Source organism: Cheilinus undulatus, linkage group 23, assembly GCF_018320785.1.
Source record: "Cheilinus undulatus linkage group 23, ASM1832078v1, whole genome shotgun sequence".
In the NCBI taxonomy this organism is placed as follows: Eukaryota; Metazoa; Chordata; class Actinopteri; order Labriformes; family Labridae; genus Cheilinus; species Cheilinus undulatus.
Genome location: NC_054887.1, coordinates 29387836 through 29410803, shown reverse-complemented (window position 1 = coordinate 29410803; position 22968 = coordinate 29387836). Strand labels below are relative to the sequence as shown.

The 22968-nt window shown below is 39.3% G+C and overlaps 1 protein-coding gene across 1 annotated transcript in view; it reads left to right on the top strand.

The window, feature by feature from the left end:
• Positions 1–882: 882 nt before the first annotated feature.
• kcnd2 (potassium voltage-gated channel, Shal-related subfamily, member 2) overlaps positions 883–22968 on the top strand; it is a 114962-nt gene continuing 92876 nt past the window's right edge. Inside the window, exon 1 of the mRNA XM_041781164.1 lies at positions 883–1994. Within this exon, the coding sequence (XP_041637098.1) occupies positions 883–1994 (1112 nt within the window). The remainder of the gene's footprint in view (positions 1995–22968) is intronic.

Sequence of the window (22968 nt, the reverse complement as noted above, 5' to 3'; positions counted from 1 at the left end):
CTGTTGCAGCTTTATCTCCGTTTCTTGCTTCCTGTCCTCTCTGTGCCGCTCCTTCCATAAGTCTCTCTAGATTTGCCAGGAAACCAGAATTTAATTTCTAAACGACTTTAGGAATATCGAACAATACTGAAGCCAGTTATGATACCAGAGCAACAAAAGAAGACCTTAGGCACCCAAAACTTGTTAATTTAGCTTTTTTGTTCTGAAATATGCACATCAGACAGGGCCACTGAACAAATATCAAAATCATTTTCTGTTGGTAGTAATAAAAGGTGAAAGATTGACGATTTTTCTCAAAAGAACTTCTACCAAAAATGAAATACATCCCATGAATTGCAATTATTAATCCAGAGGGAGTGCATGCAGTGATTCTGTTGTTTGTCTGCTGCAATTATTAAGGACATTTTAAAGTGTTTGCATGAGGGAGCTCATAGTCCAAAATTTGCATTTTGGGATGTAAAGAAAAACTGTTGTCTCTCTTCTGCTGTCTACCTGTCTGCAACAGACACTAATGTTAATGTGTGAATCTTGAATGAGATGCTAAAGGAATTGAGAAAACACATTTGGTCCTGGAAAGAGCAAGGACAACCACTATAGACAGAATCGCCATTCGAGTGGCAACCAAACAATTTCCTGCATGTTACTGTGGAAGTGTCGACATCTTTCTTCGTTCTTTAGGGCGTAGCCACTGTTAATAATCGGAAAAATACCTTGTTCCTTGATTTTCGTTGAAACTACTGGCACTTGCTTTCTGTACTTGCACCACCTCTTTTAAAAAAATAATATTTGGTCCTTCTAAGAACTATCAAGAAGGAATTGACTCAGAAAAGTTAAGCTTACATTCTACATCTCCTGGCTTCACATTCGAGCCCCAAAAGCATTATGGCGGCAGGAGTAGCAGCATGGCTTCCGTTCGCCCGTGCGGCGGCCATCGGCTGGATGCCAGTGGCAGGTGCGCCCATGCCAGTGCCACCAAAAGAGAAACAGCGTGGCTCAGACGCACTCATCATGTTAAACGTGAGCGGCACAAAGTTCCAGACATGGCGTGACACGCTGGAGCGATACCCAGACACCCTGCTGGGCAGCACAGAGCGGGACTTTTTCTACCACGAGGAAAGTAACGAGTACTTTTTCGACCGGGACCCAGACATCTTCCGCCACATCCTCAACTTCTACCGCACCGGGAAGCTGCACTACCCACGCCAGGAGTGCATCTCTGCCTACGATGAGGAGCTTGCATTCTTTGGGATCATTCCAGAGATTATAGGGGACTGCTGCTATGAGGACTACAAAGACAGACGGCGTGAGAACCAGGAGCGGATTCAGGATGATGAGGACATGGACCAGACCAATGACTTGGTTGCTGCAGACCTCAGCTTCCGGGAGACCATGTGGCGTGCCTTTGAGAACCCACACACCTCCACCATGGCTCTGGTCTTCTATTATGTAACAGGATTTTTCATTGCAGTGTCAGTGATGGCTAACGTGGTGGAGACGGTGCCGTGTGGCGCTATGCCTGGCCGTGTGAAGGAGATGTCATGTGGGGACCGATATGCGCTGGCTTTCTTCTGCCTGGACACCGCTTGCGTCATGATCTTCACTGTGGAGTACCTACTGCGCCTGCTTGCTGCGCCGAGCCGCTGGAAATTTGTGAAGAGTGTGATGAGCGTCATTGATGTGGTGGCGATCATGCCGTATTACATCGGCCTCGTCATGACAGACAACGAGGATGTCAGCGGTGCTTTTGTCACACTGCGTGTCTTCAGGGTCTTCCGAATCTTTAAGTTCTCACGACATTCTGCAGGACTTCGCATCCTAGGCTACACGCTGAAGAGCTGTGCATCAGAGCTCGGCTTCCTGCTCTTCTCCCTCACCATGGCTATCATCATCTTTGCTACTGTCATGTTCTACGCTGAGAAAGGATCCTCAGGCAGCAAGTTCACCAGCATCCCTGCTGCCTTCTGGTACACCATCGTCACCATGACAACACTCGGGTAAGTGATGCTAAAGGTTGGGTTGTGGCATGGCCATGGGTGTGCTGGGCAGTCATTTTGTGAGCTGAATTTGAGAAGAAATCTGTGGTTGGATGGAAATGAAGATGCTCTGATCCAAGACCTTTTACCAAACTTTGTGTCTTAAGTTAAGAACAGATATGTTTAAGTCTGTCTTTGTTGTATAGAAAAAGGGAAGAACTGGGCTCTTGTGCAATGGGCAGAACCCCTGTGCAGAACCAGACGCATATTGACCAGGTGAATACCTGGTCAACCCAAGCAGAAGCCTTGTGTCGAACCAGACACTCAACCACAGATGAAACCTTAGTAGAACCACAAACTATGTTGAACAGGCAGAGACCTCATGTAGAAACATATTCATGTTGACCATCCAGAAACCTCGAACAGGACCAGACTCATGATGACCAGGCAGAAACCTCCAACAGGACCAGACTCATGTTGAACAGGCAGACCCAGACTCACACTGATCAGGAAGAAACTTTGATCAGGACCAGGCTTGTGTTGATCAGGCAGAAATCTTAAGCAGAACCAGATTTGATTTAATAAGGTAGAAACCTTGAGCAGGACCAGACTTGTGTTTATCAGGCAGAAACCTTGAGCAGAGCCAGACATTTTTTGACCCGGCAGAAACCATGTCTAGACCCACACTAATGCTGAACTGACAGACACCTTGTGCTGGACTAGACTTGTTTGTCTAGTTATAAACAATGTGTAGAACCAGACTCACATTGAACAGGCAGAAACCATGAAAAGAGTCCAACTCATGTGGGAAAGGCAGTAACCTTGTGTTGATCCAGACTCATGTTGTCCAGGCTGAAACATTTAGCAAAACCAGAATTATGTTGATCAGGCAGAAACCTTGTGTATAACTGGACCCAGATTGAACAGAGAGAAACCTTGAGCAGAAACAGATAAATGCTAAAGTGCCAGAAAGTTTAGTTGGAACCAGACTCATATTGACCAGTCAGAAACCTTTTGTAGAATATGTTTACTTGACTTAAGACTAGTCGGCTAAATGCAATTCAAATTTGTTTTCAAAATGTGGTGTAAAATTGCTTGCATAGGAGCATCCCTATGTTTAACTGGCAGAAACTTTGAAACAGGATTGAGAGGGGAGAGAGGGAGATGCAGAAAGAAAATCATAGATAAAGACACAAGTATCTTAGCTTTTCTTAAGACACAAAGTTTGGTTTGTGTACCAAAATGCCCTCAGATTTGATCTGTTTTAAGGTTTGAGTTTGGTTATGACTTCTAGAGGAGAGATTATACGGTGTTTCTTAGAGAGAGACGGTTAATGGAGAGAGTCTGTAGACTGTCAGTAAGTCCTGTCTGAAAGTGAAAGTGAAGTTTGACCAGCTGTGTTTTGGAGTTCAAAATTATGTTTCATGACATAGCATGTTAGTCTCAAATTTGTAAGGCTTTAGTAGTCAGTGCTGGCTGGATGTTTCTAGAAGAAGAAACTCTTAGAGTAGAGATTTGTCTGAGCTGAGTTTTAATCTTGGTGTTTCTGTTTCTGCTTAATGAATGAAGCTCAGTGGTTGAACTGTTCCACTGTTCAAACCACCAGAAATCCTTTTCCTGTCTTTTCCTGCTGTTTTCTTCTGCTGTCTCTGTCCGTGGTTCTGAAATGAGCCGATTCCTCTTCTGTCTCTGCTGATGTTGTTTTACATGAATTCTGGAAAGCACTCATGAAAATTTAAAGGTCAGAGCCTCTGCTCAGGTGAAACAGAGAGCTTCATGTACACCTGGAGTTAAAATATGCTCTGTATTAGACAGAGGAGGAGGTCTGTTAGGACCTTTGAGGCCTTCTCTGCAGGCTGTACTTTTTCTGAGATGTGTATTTCTTTTGTTGATAGAATGGTGATTCACATGTTATTGTTCAACCTTGATTTAACATGAATAATTGAATGTATCAATTTGAATGTGCAAAATAGTTTTGGTTCAATTCAAGTCAAGTCCTTCAGCCTTGAATAAGCACAGGGCCTGCTGTGTCCTTGGTTGCAGACATCAGACAGTCATTGGCACAAGTATGGAGAGACAACAAATTAAGCAATCTGAACCTTGGGTGTTGACTGGAACATTCCTATAAGCTATAAGGCGCCTTTTTGTCATCATTATCAACCACTAAACATAACCTGTTTGTCCTGCTATGGGGCAGTAATGTTAGATTGCTGGCTCTAAAATCAAGAAAAGGGTAGCAGCTGATGTTGATGCACATATTAGCTGATTTTGTCAAGATACAATAGTCCAGGAGAGGTTTTCAAGATAAGTAAAGGAATCTATGAAAAGGGAAATCAAGGCTGTTGCTACATTCAGATCTTCAGAGATCCAAGTACATTAAAAAAATATTTAGTTGGATTTTTATTTATATATTCAGAATCACTAAGCTATTAATGAATGCAAATGCAGAATATTTAACATTTAAACTTAAAATGGCTTTATTTGTTTTCTCTTTTGCTATTGTTTTTATCCTTTCACTTCTTGATATTTTGGTTTCATCTGACTATAAGCCCACTTGCATTTGTAAGAATGGCTTTTGGCTTTACACCTGTGTAAAACAAAGGCACCATAGCTTCTGTGATGTACTGACAAGTGAGGATTAAATAGCATTATTCCCACTCAATAAGCAGCTGTCTGAAACCTTGATTATCAGCTATGCTATACTGCTCAAATATTTATAAATAAAGCATAAAGAGCAGCTTATGATCTTCCGTTCCTGTTTAATTGTTGAGTGAAATTTTGATTTTACAGCATCATTCAATAGTGGTTGGGACATCACAGACTAGTCCAGTGAGCTTAGCTGTTGTTGCTAACTGCCAATTAGCCTGGTGTAGTGTGTCAATAATAATGGTGTTGCTGCAGTGTTTTGCCTTGTTTATTGCACAGCTTGCATGACTCATGTCCATGTCCTGATTTTCTGGAGTTTGAAGAACCCAAACCCAAAGGCATGAACGGCCCATTTAAGGTCATGCTACCTTTATTTTTTTAAGCCATTCAGAGGTAGACTTGCTGGTGTGTTTTGAATCTTGTCCTGCTGCATAACCCAAGTGAGCTTGAGGTCACAAACTGATAACCATACATTCTCCCTGAGGATTTTCTGGCAGAGAGCAGAAGTCATGGTTCCATCAATTATAGCAGGTGGTCCAGGTCTCTCTGGTCACGCCATAAGGCATATTAACTTATCAGAAAATGCTGGATATGCTCCCAGGTTGCGTATACACTCTAGCGTCACTTCCAGCACAAACCTGGAGGTGCGCTTTTCAGAGCATTTCTCCCACATAATGAGAAATTTATTCATGAAAACCAAATGTTGGTTTTCTGTTTAGTAAATACGCCTTATGAGATGATGTTTTTATTGATAAGGGTCCTCAATACAAAAATAGAGCTAGTACTGAGAGGGAGCAGTGCTGGTCTTAACCCGCTAAAAGTGGCGAGCGTGGGTGAGTGTGGGCATGAACTTTCAACTGATGGCAGCCACCATGAAAAGAAATACCCTGTTATTTTTGTCTTCGGAAACTTTAAGAAATATCTGAGATATGGTAAGATCTCAGTTAAAATATATATTTAACACAGAAGTATTCACTTTTTAGATTAAAACTGATATTTGAGTGCTGAAATTCTTCATATTGGATCTTTGAAGGGCCACTAAAAATGACCTCGGGGGCCTGATCTGGCCTTGGGCCTCCAATTGAATAGCCTGGCCTAGACCATTAACAAAAATTATCTCCACCAATCAAATTAAAAACCAAAACCACCTGCCCCTTCCTCTCCACCCACCAATCACTCTATGGTAACAGTATAATGAAGCATATTCCAAACTTGTTCAGCCCTACTTAAGCCTGATATGCTTTTCTAAGTTCTGCAATGTCATGTTGGTTTGCTGTCACCAATGTTTTTACTGTTTAAGACGTTGAGGAGGAGCTTTAAGGAGTTGGTTAGAAACTCTGAAAAGTTTTTATCTGAAAGTTTCCAGGGTGAGAAACAGAAATAACTTCAAAGGAAACAGCTTTTCTATCATTTACTCTTTCAGTCCAAATGAAGTGAAACTAGTTCAAGTCACAGTCATCAATAAAATGTGAGTGTGTGTGTGTGCTGCAACCTCTCCGTAACCTCCATGTGCACTGAGCGTGCTTGATGGAGTAAATCTCTTCAGTTGTAGTTTAATTCAGTTTGAGGATCAGTCTGTCAGAGGCAAATAAAATCACTGCCTCCTCCTCCTCTTTTTCTCCTCCTCTTCTCTTCTCTCCTCCCTCTCCAACGCTCCCTTTCAGCTCGTTTAGCCTCAGATTTCCTCTTAAGTCGCATATTTCTGTCGCTTTTCTTGTCTTTTATTGCTGCTCTCTTATTGTTGTCTCTGTCCATGGTGCTGAAGCTCTAACTGTTCTTTGTTTAATGCCTCTGTCCATGGTCCTGAAACGCAAACTGTTCTTTGTTTAGAGTCTCTGTCCATGGTGCTGAAGCTCTAACTGTTCTTTGTTTAATGCCTCTGTCCATGGTCCTGAAACGCAAACTGTTCTTTGTTTAGAGTCTCTGTCTGTGGTGCTGAATCTCTCACTGTTCTTTGTTTGGGGTTTATTTACCTGCCATAGATCTTGGGGGGGGTGCAAGGCTAAGTCTGTTTTCCATTAAAACTCTAATACTTCAAATTATATTTGAAAATTGCAGCATTTTCAAATTTTTTGATAGCTATATCTTGAATGCCTTTGGAGCATGAGGTCCTGATGGAATTCCCTTTCTTTGCTAAAAGGTACACTACCAATGGGTTAAGGTTTTTTGGTGCCACTCTTTCCAAAGCTTTCAGTCAGGAACTCATACACAACCAAAGCATCGACAGCCCTCTCTCAGAGCTCCAAAGATCCTTTCAGAGATCATTGCAGTTGTCATGATTTACATCTACCGTGGTTGTAATGTTGTCTAAATACACTGGCTATGCTTCAGTACTGACACAATGCCAAACCTCCATCATCCTCAATCAGGATGAGATTAAAGTGAATTATTTGAGCCTGATAACATCCAGTTATTCAGGATGGGTTAGACCAGATTGAGAGTCCCAGTGTCAGACAGCAGCGGGTCATGATGAGACTGAATAAAACATGTCCGTGTTTGTTCAGGTCTGCAGAAGGGTCACTGCTCTGCAACATGAGACATGTACCCACATACAGGTGTGTGAGTCTGCCAGAACAAACCCCATCATATGCCTCAGTGTTCAGCTCCTCTGTTTACCATTTAACCCTTTAATAACTCATGAGCCAACAGAGGATAAAGGTAGACGTATAGAGGGAGCAGAGTTACATCATGTGATGAAACCACAGGTACTGTAGTCATTCTAAAGTTTAATTCTTGATGAATGAAGAGTCGTTTCTCCTCCAGTTAAAGAATTTCATCATTATCAAGTAATAAATTGTAACAATAGCAATATAAATGTGTGTGTCATCAGCATAGCTGTGTTTTCATTCCTCAAATACAGAGTCAACGAGAGAATGTATTATAACAATGATAGAGACCCTAGAACAGAGGTCATCAAGTACCTTTGCACAAGGGCCAGATTTAGTCTCGACAGAAACTCTGAGGGCCGGACTTTCAAATACACAGAAACTAAATAAATATTTTGGTCTGGTAAGCATATTATTGTAGTAGTGTTTGTATTTTCTTTCAAAACACAGGGCATTTTTAGGCATCACCAGTGAGATCTATGCCTATTATCTTTAATGCAGGAGACAGGCCTGACAACAGAATTGGCTCGGCTCCTAAAAAACCCAAAGAATGGGCCCTCCACGATTGTGATTTAACATGAGTATTAACTAATTGTAACACCTTTTTGCCTCTTTAACCTAATTTTTTCCCATTCTTTAAACCCTTTAAACCACTTTCCTGCATGTTTTATCCCCTTTTTGCCCCTCTTATTCATTTTTGCCACTTTTCTTCTATTTTTGCCTCTTTTTAACCTCTTTTCATTACATTTTTTCAACAATAGTTACAACTTTTAACCAATTTTTGCCACTTTTCACCCATTTTTGCCACTCTTTAACCCCATATTACAACTTTCCTGCCAATTATTTCCCTTGTGTGCCACTCTTAAACACCTTTTCACTAATTTGCCAGGCTATTTATGCTGCATTTTTACCACTCTAACCCATTTTTGATACTTTATGGCCTTTTTTGCTTCCTTAACCCATTTTTTTTGCCATTCTTTAAAATTTTTAAACCAATTTTTCCATGTTTAATCCTCGTTGTGCCACTCTTTTATCAATTTTTGCCATTTTCTTCTGTTTTTGCCCATTTTTAACCCATTTTCATTACTTTTTTGAACTATTTTTGTCATTTTCAACCAATTTATGATACTTTTTGCCCCTTTTTCCCCTCGTTAACCAATTTTTGCCACATTTTAAGCTTTACCACTTTATCTGGTCATTTTTGCAGCACTTCTGCCAACCTTTACCCCTCTTTTAAATATCTAGTAATCATGAAAGTAAACTTCTGTAAAAACAGATAAAATGTGAAGTCATTCTCAAACTATTTCATTATTCATTGCTTGTGGGGTGATTTTACAGCTGCAGACACTTAAAGCCACAAGATACTCTTAAAACCACAACATCTTCTTTTCCTTCTTTTCTGAATTTAATCATCTTTCAGGGGCCAGACAGGAAGCTTTTGGTGGCCTGATGTGGCCCCCAGGCTGCCAGTTGATGATCAGTGCACTAGAGTTATGTCTTGAGGGATGCCACATTTAATAAGAGCAACTGATAAAGAAGTGTGATACTTTTCAGTACTACATTTTTTTTTATGATGCAATCTTCATAATTTTATTGATCAGTAGTTCTGAAATGTACACGTTTTCAGAAAACCTAACATCTTAGTCATACTTTTAACCAAAAGCTGCTGAAAGACAGAAGCAGAGCTCTGTCCAAAGCCCTTTTTAGACCAAGGCCGTCTTTAAGGGGGGGATAAAGGGGAGAGCTTCCTGGGCCCAGACAAACTGGGGGCCCATGGAAGTCAGCAAAATGATGGTCCATTGTAAAGTTTTGCTGTGATAACCAGAAAATTACCAGTCTTATAAAAGCTACAAAAACTTTATTTATTTATTTATTTAAATATCTGGATGGCATGGGATAAAGTAGAAAAAACCGAGACAGTTAAATGGAAAATGATTAAATAGTTATGGAAAGAGGCTAGAAATGAGCAAAAAGTATTAAAAGAAAGGTTAAAAGTGGCACAACAGGCAAAAATGAGTGGAATGGGTTAATGGTAGTAAAAAGAAGTGGCAAGAAGTGGTCAAATGAAATGTTTAAATGTGGCATTTTAAATAGCTAATATAGGCCAAAAGCAGGGGAATGTGTTAAAAGTGACCAAAAGTCGTGAAAATGGGCTGAAAGCAGCAAAAGAGGTTAAAAGTGGTAAAAGCAGCAGGGTTTGGGTGAAAACGGCAAGAATAAGTGACATAAGGCCAAAAAGTGATGAAAAAATGGAAAAATGGAAAGTGGCAAAAAGAGGGTGAAAAGTGGGAAAACAATGTTTGAGTGGCCAACAACTGCAAAAGGAGGCAGAAGTTGGCTAAAAATAGCTAAACTAAGCAGCAGAAAGTGGCTAAAAATGGATAATTGTGGGGAAAAAAAAGGGCAAAAGTGGTCAAAAGACATTAAAAGTGTTACAAAAAAGTGGCAAATAGGTGAAAAGCAGCAGAATGGGTTAACTTGGCCAAAAGAAGTAGCAAAAACAAACAAAAGTAGTCAAAAACTGGCAAAAGAAGACAGAAGTAGGGTTAAAACGGCTAAAAAAAGCTGCAAAAATGGCAAAAAGAGGATTAAATAAAGATGAAAAGTGGCAAATGTAGGAAAGAAGCAGGAGAATGGGTTAAAGTGGCCAAAAAATGGCAAAAATGTGCAAAAAGTAGAAAAAAAATAGTTTTAAGTGGAAAAAAATTGGCAAAAGAAGGCAGAAGTGGGGTGCAAATGGATCACAGAAGTGGCAAAAATGGGCAGAAAGTGGCAAAACAAATTGGCAAATATTGGTTAAAAGCAGCAGAATGGGTTTAAAGTGGCCAGGAGAATTGGTAACAATGAGCAAAAGAGGCAAAAATTGGTTAACAGTGGCAAAAAAGCAGCAAACGTGGCAGAAAAGGGTTAAGAAAGGCAACAAAGAAGAGAGAAAATGTGTGGAAAAGTGGAGAGAAGGGATTAAAAAGTAGCATGAAGATCATTTTAACATCAGAACTCAGTCATAGTTTGACACACTTTTCAGCTCCACGGTGACGTAACTGTTAGCCTGGATGCTAGCACCAATGCTCCTGACCAACACACAAACACTGACATCAGTAAATCACATCTGAGGAGGGCTCAGTCTAAGCCTGGGTCAGACCAAATACATGATGTCAGTGATTTTGTACAAATCAGGCAGCGTTCATTGGTTTGTGTTCTATTTCTGACAGGTAACAACAGGATATAATCTAATAATTGGTATTTTTCTATTTTTGTCTGATTATCACTAGAACCACATCAAAGTTAAAATTCTCATATTGTGTCAGCCCTAATCCTCAAGCCTTTTAAAAAGTGGGATTTAATCCCAGACTTTCCAACACACAGGGTCTTAGTTTTTATCTGAGGTCTTATCAGTTCAAAGGGTAAAGATTTTCATCTTTACAGGAAGAGTAACACAAAAACCAAACCAATGAAAGAGTTGTGTTTGATGTGAAACAATCGGAGTGGAGATCAGCTCTGAGACAGCCTGACTAACAAGAGACAGACGATTAACAAAGCAGAGTTAAATCAGCCCGGCTCGCTCAGAATAAACTGAATAATGAGTCAATTAGAGAGAAAAGGGAGGAGGATGAAGATTAGGGGGAGGATGAAGAGGAGGAGGGATTTTTCAGCGTGAAGACAAATAACTGACAGAAAATCAAGACAGAGCGTGTTAAATCCCGCCCACACAGGAGGAGAAACAATCATGTCTCTGCACTGACTTTCCTCTGCAGCCAAACCACGGAAATGCTGTAAATGTTTGTTTTCCTTCATTTTTAAACAACTTCATCATCATCTTCATCCTGTCCTGTTGATTTAAGCAGACGTCACATCGGTCCTGACTGTCTGACTCCATGCTCTCTCCTCTCTGTGTTCTCCAACCTGTGATCAGAGCAGCAGGTGTGGTTGTGTGTTTACTCAGCGGCACAAAGACTCGTATTGTGAGTGAACGTGTGGAGCTGCAGAGACACAAAGACGTCAGACTGCAGCTGCTTTCATTAAAAAAACACAGATTAAAGAGTCTGGGTCAACGCTCACAAAAACATCAGGAGGAAAAAAGAATCACGGTTTTAAGGTTGATACTTTTTTAAACTATCAGTTTCTGTTTTTCTTATGATCAATAGTACCAAAAACATACTGGATCAAAAAAAAATTCACATTTTCAGTCATATCTGTAACCAAAAGAGAGAGAGCAGTGTAAAAAGTACAAAAACTTCTGCAACATTAAGTTGCAGAAGTTTAGTCTTATTAAGTGAGGCTGAAGCTGGAGAGGATTTTGCTCACTCCTCTCTCACAGACCGCACTTCTCCAAATGTTGCCAATGTTTTTGAGCAATTTGGGTGGTCTTACCTCCTCTGTTCTCCATCTGTATTATCCATATAAAATCTACAATAACTGGGGTGGCAGTACCCTCGAGGTCCACATGCCTGTGTACAGAGGCTGTTGTCCTCATGGCAGGAAGCCTAGGCTCAAATCTGACTTGTGGCTCCTTTCCCACAGGTCATTCCCCACTCTATTTCCTCTTTGGTTCTATCCACTGTCCAATGCCTTCAAAAAGGAAGGCAAAGTCCAGAAATCTTCCAGTTTTCAGCCTTTTCCTGAGGGAATTATAGAGGCCCTAATATCCTGCCCTGTGGGATGCCGCATTTATCGAGAGTTGCTGATAAAGAGCTGATTCAGATGTTGATTTGAAGGATTCTTTTTGGGGTGAACAAACTAATGAGGAAGGCAGTAAAAAAAGAAAAAAGTGGCAGATATGGGTAAAAAAGTGGGTAAAAGAAGAGGGAAAAATGGGCAGAAAGTGGCAAAAACAGTCAATAAGTGGTAAAATTTTTAAATGGGTAAAAGCAGGCAAAAAGTGGCACAATTATTAAATGGGAAAAAGCACGTAAAAAGGTGTTTTTTTAATTTTTTTTTTTTTTTACTGAACCATTTGGAAAGTAATGCCAGACTTGAAAGCTGAAGCCAGAATATCAGGTCGCCAGAAAATAACCTAGAAAAAACTGAAACACTAAATAGAAAATTATTAAATCATTGTAAAAAAAAAAAAAAAATCAGCAGAATAGGTTTGTGGCAAAAGTGGCAGAAAATTGCAAATACATGCAAAACGCAGTAGAATCAGTTATAAATGGTCAAAAGAAGTGGCAAAAAAGTGGCCAAACTTGGCAAAAAGCAGCACGTTTTGGGTAAAAACGGCAAAAAGAAGTGAAAAAATGGGCAAAAAGTGGAAAAAATTAGCAAAACTGAAAGTGGCAAAAATTTGATAATGGCAAGAAGGGGCTGAAAATGGGCAAGAAGTGTCCAAAAAAGATGTATATTGGCAAAACAAATGAGCAAATATTGGCAAATAGCAGCAGAATGTGTTAAAATTGTCCAAGAGAAGTAGCAAAAACAAAGTGGCAAAAAGTGGCAAAAAAAAGGCTGAAAAGTGGAAAACTATGGAAAACACTTCATGGTTCATGCCCACAGTCCCAAACACCAGAAGCAGCAGAATGGGTTAAAAGTGACAAGAAGAAGTGGCAACAATGTTTCAAAAAGTGGCAGAAGAGGCCGAAACGTGGAAAATATTAGTTATAAGATGCAAAAATTGGCAAAAGAAGGAAAAGAGGGGTTTAAAAGGATACAAAAATAGGCAGTAAGTGGCAAAAACTGTAAAAGTATGATAAGTGGCTAATAATGGGCAAAATGTGGTTAAATAAAGAGGAAAAGTGGTAAATGTAGGTAAAAAGCTGCGGAATTGGTTAAGAGTGGCCTAAAACATTGGTAGAAATGTGAAAAAGTGGCAAAAATGAGTTGTAATTGGAAAATAATTGGCAAAAGACGGCAGAAGGGGGGTAAAAATAGAAACAAAAAAAAGTGCCAAAATTGGCAGAAAATGGTTGCCTGGTTCAGACCAAATATATTATGTTGTCAGTGTTTTTGTACAAATCAGGCATAACATTGAAAAACTGAGACAATTTAATGGAAAATGATTAAATAATCGTAAAAAAAAAAAACTAAAAATGGGCTAATAGTCATAAAGAAATTTTTAACAATGGCAAAAAGAAGTGGAAAGAAAGGGCAGACAGTAGCAAAAAACTAATAATTGGGAAAAGAGGCTAAAAATGGACAAAAAGTGGTAAGAAAAAAGATTAAAATGGCCAAAAGAAGTGGCAAAAACAGGTTAGAAATTGGAAAAGAGAGAAAAATGGGTTTTAAGCAGAATGGAAGTCTTAAAGCAGAGGAAATTGTCTCAACTATAGAGGCCCTAAAATCGCTCCTTGTGGAACACCACATTCATAGAGAGCTGCTCATAAAGAGCTGCTCCAGGTGTTGACTTGAAGGATTCTTTCTTTGAGGTGATCAAATTGACACACTGGCTCTGAACAGATCCGTCAGAGCCCAAAGGCTGCTGGTGAAACCATTTTCAGCAGGTTAGAAATGTGTGCCTTGCCAAAAAAAAAAATTGGGACAAAAAGTCAATCAGGTGTTTTGGAACATGCTTGATTTTTCTCTGACTCTTTCTGTCTCATTTGTTTTCTCCCATTCAGGGTCAAATCTGCACTGTTTTTTATTGAATAAATTTGATTGGTTAACAAATATCTTAAATTTCAGTTGCCAATTCTCAGTAAAGAGTTAGTGCTGGATCCTAAGGTTGGACCAGTTGGGAGTCTCTGGTTTGACACGTCGTTTTGTGCAAGCTAATAAAATCTGTCAGGTGAGCATGGTGAAATAATCAAAGTTATCAACTATTTTGATACCTTAAGTCTTTTTAAAGCCATAGCTTTAGCCCTGACCTTTGACCTCAAACCTCCGAATCTAGTATGTTTATCCTTGGGATGCAAGGTTCACAAGTAAGGTATGAACTGGAGGCCAAATAATCCTGAACTTTCAAAACTCAAGTCAAACTCGTCTGGGCCCATGAAGTCAGAGTGGATATCTGTAAAAAGGTTTATGAAAATCCTCAAAGCACCCAATAACCTTGACCTCTGACCCATGACATCCAAAATATAATCAGTTAATCTTTGGGTCAGAGTTCATGGATCGATGCAACGAGTTAAGACAACAGAAAAGCACATAGTAGGTTAAAAGACATCTGAGGACTGCACAGAGAGTGTGTTAACTAAAGAGAGGCTTTCTAAAGTCTGCCCTCACTGATGAATAATGCATGTTCCTGGAAACACTAAATCTGCTCCATAAAAACGTTTGAACTGTTTCTCTCTCTGTGATAAGATCAGACTGGATCTGTTCGGTCTTTCTGGTTTCTCCTGTGGGCTCATTCAGTCCTGAATCTGGTTTTTAGGTTACAATCTGTCAGATTCTGAGTTTTGGGAAAAACCCTCATGACTCTCCAAATATGTAAATCCTCCTCCTGTCCTAATGAGACAGTTAGTCAGCGCGGTGTAATTGTGAGGCGTTCAGGATCACTCAGCTCTAAGTGTCATTAAAACGGTCATTTCCAAATTAAACAGGAGCAGCGTTCAGGGACCATCTGAAGACACAAACCATCTTCACCGCTCGGCTGCTCCTCTGAGGTGGCTTCATTACTGAGCCCATTAAAAATAATCACTTCCACACACAGACTCTGTGTATGTGTGAGAGTACGGAGCAGCTAATGCATTAATTTAATTAGCAGCATTAACGGAGGATCATCCCACACACAGCAGAGGAGAGGAGACACAGAAAGGAAAGAGTAACCCTGGAGAGGGAGGAATGTTTCGACATGAAGGTTGATCCCCTGATCGTACTCGCCTGATCGTCATTCACCTCCCTCACCCACAGCGCTGCTCAAAACTGCAGAAGCACTGATTTAACACTGCTGGTGACTACACTAGAGGTGTCACCAAAGCAGAATCTTAGACTCTGATTTGGCAACAAAAATAGAAATCCTAGATGGGGGTGACCCAATCTGATCTTGACTTACATTGCTAGATAGTTCAGCACCCTTCAGCTCTGGAATCTGCAGAGCATTGCTGACTTTTGCACACTAGCTATCTTAGCAATCAGTGACCCAGCTCTGTGATTTTACCTGATCTTCTGCTTTGTGGCTGAGTTGCTGTTGTTCCTAAACTCTTCCACTTTCTAATAACATCACTTAGAGTTGACAGTAGAATATCCAGCAGGGATGAAATTTCACAGACTTGTATTGGCTGCAAGCATCAACCTGTATCAGCCTTAGTTATCTGCATTTGCGGGCTATAGATATCAGCCTGTGTTAGCTGTTAATACCAACCAACATGGGCTGTAAGTTTCAGCTAATATTAGCTGTAATTACTGGCCTTTGTGGGCTGTAAATACTGGCATATCCCTCATTCCAATTATTATGCAAATTGGATTTTAGTGTCATAAACATTCTGTTTTTTGTTTTTCAATGAAACTCATGGATGGTATTGTGTCTCAGGGCCTACTATTCGGCCACCCCTAACCAATGCTCACAAGCAGTGACCCCAGAAATACATGAAGACTCATTTTCAACCAGTCTTGTTTACTGATGAGTGCCGTGCAACCCTGGATGGTCCAGATGGATGGAGTAGTGGATGGTTGGTGGATGGCCACCATGGCCCAGCAAGGAGGGGGGGAGTCATGTTTTGGGTTGAAATCATGGGGAGAGAGCTGGTAGGCCCCTTTAGGGTCCCTCAAGGTGTGAAAATGACCTCGGCAAAGTATATAGAGTCCCTGACTGACCACTTTCATTAATGGTACAAAAAGAAGAACCATGTCTTGCGTAGCAAAATTATCGACATGCATGACAATGCACCATCTCATGCTGCAAAGAATACCTCTGCATCATTGGCTGCTATGGGCATAAAAGGAGAGAAACTCATGGTGTGGCCCCCATCCTCCCCTGACCTCAACCCTACTGAGAACCTTTGGAGCATCCTCAAGCTAAAGATCTATGAGGGTGGGAGGCAGTTCACATCAGAACAGCAGCTCTGGGAGGATATTCTGACATCCTGCAAAGAAATTCAAGCAGAAACCCTCCAAAAACTCACAAGTTCAATTGATGCAAGAATTGTGAAGGTGACATCAAAGAAGGGCTCCTGTACTAACATGTAACTTGACCTATTTAGATGTTTTTGATTGAAATAGCTTTGATTTCAGTAAATATGATCTCCTAATGCAAATTCAACAAATGACAATTTTCAGTTCTTAACAATCTATAAAATGTTTTGAAACAAATTTTTTATTTTTGAAAAAAAAGTTATCATTGGGAGGTTTGTTCAATAAAATTTGAATTATGCTCTAACGGTTGACTTTAAAACTATATTGTCATTTGCTTCTATTATTCAGGAAAGTCAAAGAAAAATATAATTTGCATAGTAATTTAGAACGTGGTGTATGTCTACTGTAACCATTGGCCTTGGTCTGCTGTAAATATTTGCTTATTTGGGCTGCAGGAATCAGCCTAACAGCTGTAATTATTGGCCTGTAGCAACTTTAAATATCGGCTTTTGTGGACTGTAAATGTTGTTCCTGAACTCTTCCACTTTCTAATTACATCACTTACAGTTGACTGTGAAATATCCAGCAGGGATGAAATTTAACACACTGACTTATTGCAAGGTGGCATCCATCACAGTGGATACTTTTAAAAATGCTTGGAGAGATATTCATCAAACTTTGCAAAGCTTTGGAGGCTTTAGGTCAAAGGTCAGGGTCATCGAGCCACATATTCATCCCAAGAATATTTTGAGAGCTTCTTACAGACTTATCATGAAAGTCCACTCTGACTCATGGATGATCAGACTGTAGTTTGAGGTTAAAGGTCAACTGGCCTAGAAGTTCACCCCTTACTTCTGTCCATCATATCTGAAGAATGCTTTGCATAACTTTGCTTAAACTTTGCACGTATAAACATAAACCTCCCATAGGCTTACAGGTCTAAGATGGTGGTTCTACTTTAAATTCAATTCTAATTTAGTGCCTGAATGATCCTCTGTGTTTATTATAGTTTGTTTTGACTTTGTTATCATGAATGTGTCTGCAGCTTCAGTCTCTCCGTGTTTACATAAGGACTTGATATAAGAGACTCTCTGATCCTTTCTTCTTCTCTTTTCTCTCCATCACTCATCCTCTGGAGGTTTAACTGCATCCTCTCCTCCCCCTCATCATTTCCACTTCTCCCCCCATCATTTCCTCCCCCTCTTCCCCCCTCTCCCCTTGTTTGTGACGAGTCAGCCAAAACCAACAGAAACAGTTTATCTGAGTCGTCTGTGAGCGCAGAAATGAAAAAATAATAGTGTGAGCTGCAGCTGTGTGTTTAGCTCTGTCATTGATATTCACAGCCAGCTCTGATCAATGAGCCCACACACACACTGAGCTCTTTTATTTAAAGCAGCAACAGCAGATAAAAGATAAAAACACCTCAGAGACTCAGAGCTCTTCATCTCTCCCTCGGCATGCTGGGAGCTTGGATCAGCTGATGTCAGCAGAACCGGATCAGCCGAGCTGAGGTCTGATTCTGGTCCCAGAGTCTCTGCACACCAACTTCTCACAGAGGACGACGTGGAGACACAATGGGACTCTGTTTAAACCTGGGAAACGTACTCTGGAAATGCTGCTTTAGCAGCAGCATGGTTCTACATTACTCAGTAACATTATATACATCACACTGATTTTAAAGCAGCTTTTAAAACGGAACTACATATATTCGTATGGATAGTGGTAACGTTCTTAATTCCTACCTCTCATTAGATGTGGCGTCCCCCAAGGCACGATTTTAGGGCCTCCATTGTTTTAAATATGCAGACTCCCTTTGACTATGAACCTGCTAGGTAAAACCACTGCTATGCTGATGACACGATCTTTCATCCTTCTGCTGTTTAGATAAGAATGTGTTTAAAGATACTTTTAACCATCACAATATCAGACTGAATTGTCATGATTTGAACAGTATGAAAGTATGACAAGTAAACAACCTCTCAGCAGATGAATGAAACAAATGAGCATCAGTCTTATGCTGAAGCTCATGAGTCTCTCTGGATTTGAAGTTTAACATTTCAGAGTTTGACTGTATCCGTAGGTTCAGGTGTATAGCCCCGCCCCTTCTGCCTGTCCCTGTGACACCTGCAGGTGACATCCAGACATCTGATCTGAAGCTGCTTCTGATGGCTATGTTGTTGAAGTTTGTCACGTTTAGACACACGTTTACAGCAACATGATCGTGTCATGTCACCCGTCTGTCTGTGTGCACACCTTCACAGACGTGTTACATCACTGCGGGGTTTAGAGTGTCTGTCCACAGGTGTGAACATCAGGGCTACTGAGGGATAACATTTGGGATTAAAAGATGAATTTCTATTGGAAAATATGGTTGATCTCATTTCTAGAATTTTGCATTCATGATCAAATTTTCAGCTCCATATTGACCGTGTGAATAAAACTGTCTGAATAAAGTCAATAAGGTTGATTTTATGATGTTGACTTTTAGATTGATTATTTAAATAAGAGCTCCGCTGCTACAGCAGTGAGGTCTGAAACTATGAGTTAGAGATGGAGACATCTTTATGTGCTTGATCTGTCAAATACACTGTTTAATATGGTTATACATTAACCCTTTATCAGGCACATATTGAAATATTTGAAAATTCAAAATTTAAGCCCTATTATATTGTTGTTGGACAGCCTAATACTGTTTTTTTTTCTCTTGTCACTTTTATATTTACATTAAAATATTTTATGGAAAAAAAATCCATAAAGTGTACATATATTAAAATGTTGATAATGGAAAATAAACACATACAGAGTCAAATGAGGATTAACGCATTTAAAAGTCATTTAAATACAAAATATTAATTTTACAAGACATGGAGAGATTGTTTTTTTTTTTTGTCTTATAATCCCACCTGGACACCTATAATAATCACAAATATTGAATAATTAAGTGAATTTTTACAGAGATGAGGCCCACAATTAAATAAATAGATTTATGCCATTCAAGTTTAACCCCTTTAACCCTAGGCCCTCCTTTAAAAATTCACACTGTCCCTCTTAAAGCCCTTGAAGGACATTGGATGTTTTTAAAAATATTAAACATGAAAGAAAAACTTCACTCCAGTCCTCATCATGTACAGCAAATGTGAATTTATTTTCATAATTTCAATCCTATGAATGCCAGTTTATTTACAAAATGACACTTTTTACAAACAAAAAAATGAATTATTTTCAATTTGATAAATGCAAAGCAGATATTTTTTGTGGACAGATTCTCAGTCTGGGTTAGCAGCAAAACTGAATCTGACAGACTATTAGGCTTTGTGCAGTTACAAAAACAAAAAGAAAATACACTCTCCCTCTTAAAGCCCTTTTAGGACATTGGATTTATTTAAAAATATAAAACTTGAAAGAAAAAAACTTTTGGTCCTTAACTTAACTGTTTTACCGTTGTAAATCTGACTAAAATCAAATATATTTCACTGTTTACAACACTTAGTTTTCTCTTAAATTCCACCAGAAACATAAAAAACATCATAAATATTAAATGTCTGAATTAAATTAAGCAGAAATAAGGCCTACAGTATAAAAATGAAACTGGTATTTGCTATTTAATTTAAATAAAACTTTTATTCTGTTAGAAAACTCAATGAAATTACATATATTTCACTATTTATAACACTTATTTTTCCATTAGTTCCACCAGAAGCATAAAAAACATTATAAATATTAAATATCTGAATTAAATTGAGCGGAAAGGCTCACGGTAAAAAATTAAAACTGCTATTTGCTATTTAATTTAAATAAACTTTTATTCTGTTGGAAAACTGACTAAATCCACATAGATTTTAATAAATATTTCTTTTTTTTCATAATTCCACCAGAAACTGCAATAAATACCATAAATATTACATAGCTGAATAAATCCAAGCAGAAATAAGGCTCACAATAAAAATTAAAACTGATATAAACCACATAAGTATAATAAAAATGTTACGAGGGGACCTAAAATCACAGCTTTTTGATTATTTATAACTTTAAATTTCTATAAATTATTAAAATTTATAATTGGATCACTACACTGTGGAGTACTGTTATGCTACATTTTCATTCGTTATTTGTCAGTTAAAAACTCTAAGTACAGATGCTAGATGTGTTCCAGATATGGTTCCTCCATTTTTCACTCTGAATTTTCAGTAAATGCTAAAAATCCTCATGACATGGAGCACTACCATTCACCTTTATGATGTTAGAGTTTCATCAGCATATCATGGTAAGTTAGGATTTTAGAGCAGAGACGTAAAACTGCATTACTCAAGTTCTGGAGTAAACAGGAAGTTTGAGACGCTCGTGGCCACTGCTGATTGGTCAGATGGTGTGATGTCACTTTCCGTGACATTGACTGATCTCCACTGATTGGCTGAGAAAAATCATTCTGGTTCTACAGTGTCACAGAGAGTTCAGGGAGGTCACGCAGGAAGTCGACCAAAGTGACCATATATGGTCACTTGCCCTATAAAGGGAGTGCATGTACAAAATGACTCATTGACATCCAACAATCCCTGGTTAATGTAACAGCATTTACACCTTTCAGGAGGTCACGTTGAGTTGCCACATTTTTGGATAAAATTCTGCGTTATTTTGAAAGAAAATAAGGAACTTTTGTCGATAATGACGTTAGCTAAACCACAGAAAAAAGAACTTGCTACGGACCAAAAAGTGACAAGTTTTACAATCCTAAGGTCCAGATTTACGTGACTTTGAATGCTGACATCAAGCCGCAGCCTCACTTACCTAAAATGACTAATGCCATTAATGCACCCTGATAATTTAATATGTGAATAATCCTGTCACAATGGATGTGTGAACATTCTTATGAGGTCACTTCAGGTTTTGAAGCTCAATCTGAACTCACTCCGTTCCCTTTCTTGTCAGATTGAGTTGTCCTGTTGGAGTTGATGGAGCCACTCCTCCAGTTTGCTTCTCTGAGATTAAAAACAGACTCAATGTTTCCCCGAGGACAGAGAGGAACAATAAAGCTCAATAAAACCCCATAAAACAGGTTAAAGCAGTACAAAGCGATATAAAACAGTATATAACAGAGTAGAATCAGTGTGTGTGAGCGGTGTGTGGAGCTGTTGCAGCGGTGATTGATGATCTCTGAGAACACAATTAGAATATTTTCAGCTTTTTATGATGTTTTTCTCATTAGAGCAGAAACTCCCCCGATAGACAAAGTAAATCCATTAACACATCATCACAGCAGAGGGAGAAACAGGAAGCACATTAAGCGCTAATATGCTAACGCTGCTATAAATCTCACAAACAGTAATAACAGCAAAAACAAACTGATAAAGCTCTACGTGTTCTACAGGAACAGAGAATTTTTCCTCCTGGTTTTGGTTTCTGCAGGTTTTTTCTTTCTCAGTTTAGACCTGAAGATACCTGCATATATTACTCCTCTTTTACTTGTTTGAAATTCAGCTTCTCTAGTTTCTGAACCTTCAGGCTCCTTAGGCATTTGAAATAGCCACAAATTTTTAAGCATAAACAGCCTGTTTAAGGTCATGCCACAGCGTCTCAGCTGGATTGAAGGAGAGCAGAATTCATGGTTCCATCAATTACAGCGAGTTGCCCAGGTCTTGAAGCAGCAAATCAGCCCCAGACCTTCACACTACCACCACCATGCTTGACTGTTGGACTTTTGCCTCATCAATCCACAGAATATTTTCCCAAAGTCTTTGGCATTGTCAAGATGTTTTTGTGAAAAGTGTGTGAGGCCTGCAGGTCTTTAGATTTTGTTCTGGATTCTTTTCGGACCTCCTGGATGAGTCTTTGATGGTCTCTTGGGGTCATTTTGGCAGGCCAGCCACTCCTGGGAAGGTTCACCACTGTTCCAAGTTTTCCCCATTTGTGGATAATGGCTCTCGGCATGGTGTCATGGAGTCTCAAACCCATTAGAAATGCCTTTATAACCCTTTCCAGGCTTATTAATGTCAGTGACTTTGTTTCTCATCTGTTCTTGAATTTCTTTAGATGATGCCATGATGTGTTGAGATATTTCAGCCTACTTCACTTTGTCAGACAGCTTCTATTTAACGGATATCTGGATTCAACAGATCTGGTGATGGTCAGGCTGGGGTAGAAAAAACTGAGAGGTCAGCAAAGTCATTAACATCTATTAGTCTGGAAAGGGTTACAAAGACATTTCTAAGGTGTCAAGACTCCAGCGAACCACCGTGAGAGCAGTGTTAATTTTGGCTGCTATTTTTAATTTTAGTCTTAGTTTTAGTCTTTACATGAAATGCATTTTAGTTTTTGTCACATTTTAGTCATTTCTATCCTTTTTAGTTTTAGTCTAGTTTTAGTCCATAACAAGTCCTCACATTTTAGTCTGTACCATTTATTTTCTTTCCTAGATCTGGTACCAAATCATGGTAGTGTGTTCTATGCAGCCTGCCGAACCCTGCTTTCTATAGCTGAGAGGCAGAATAGCTACAGCTGCATTGTTTTTGACAGATTCACCCACAGTGGAGAAATATCAAGGATTTTAAATGTCTGACAAAAACAACAGTACATTTTAGTCTAGTTTTAGTCATCTTGATGAAAACTAAACTTAGTTTTTGTCAGTTTTAGTACTCACAGATCTATTTTTGGTCGGTCTTAGTCTAGTTTTTTTCATGGAAATAAAGGCTGTCGTCGAACATTTTTAGTCAGAGTTTTAGTTGACAGAATTAACACTGAGTGAGAGCCAATGCACACAAATGGGGAAAACTTGGGATTTGTGCTGAACGTTTCCAGGAGTTACC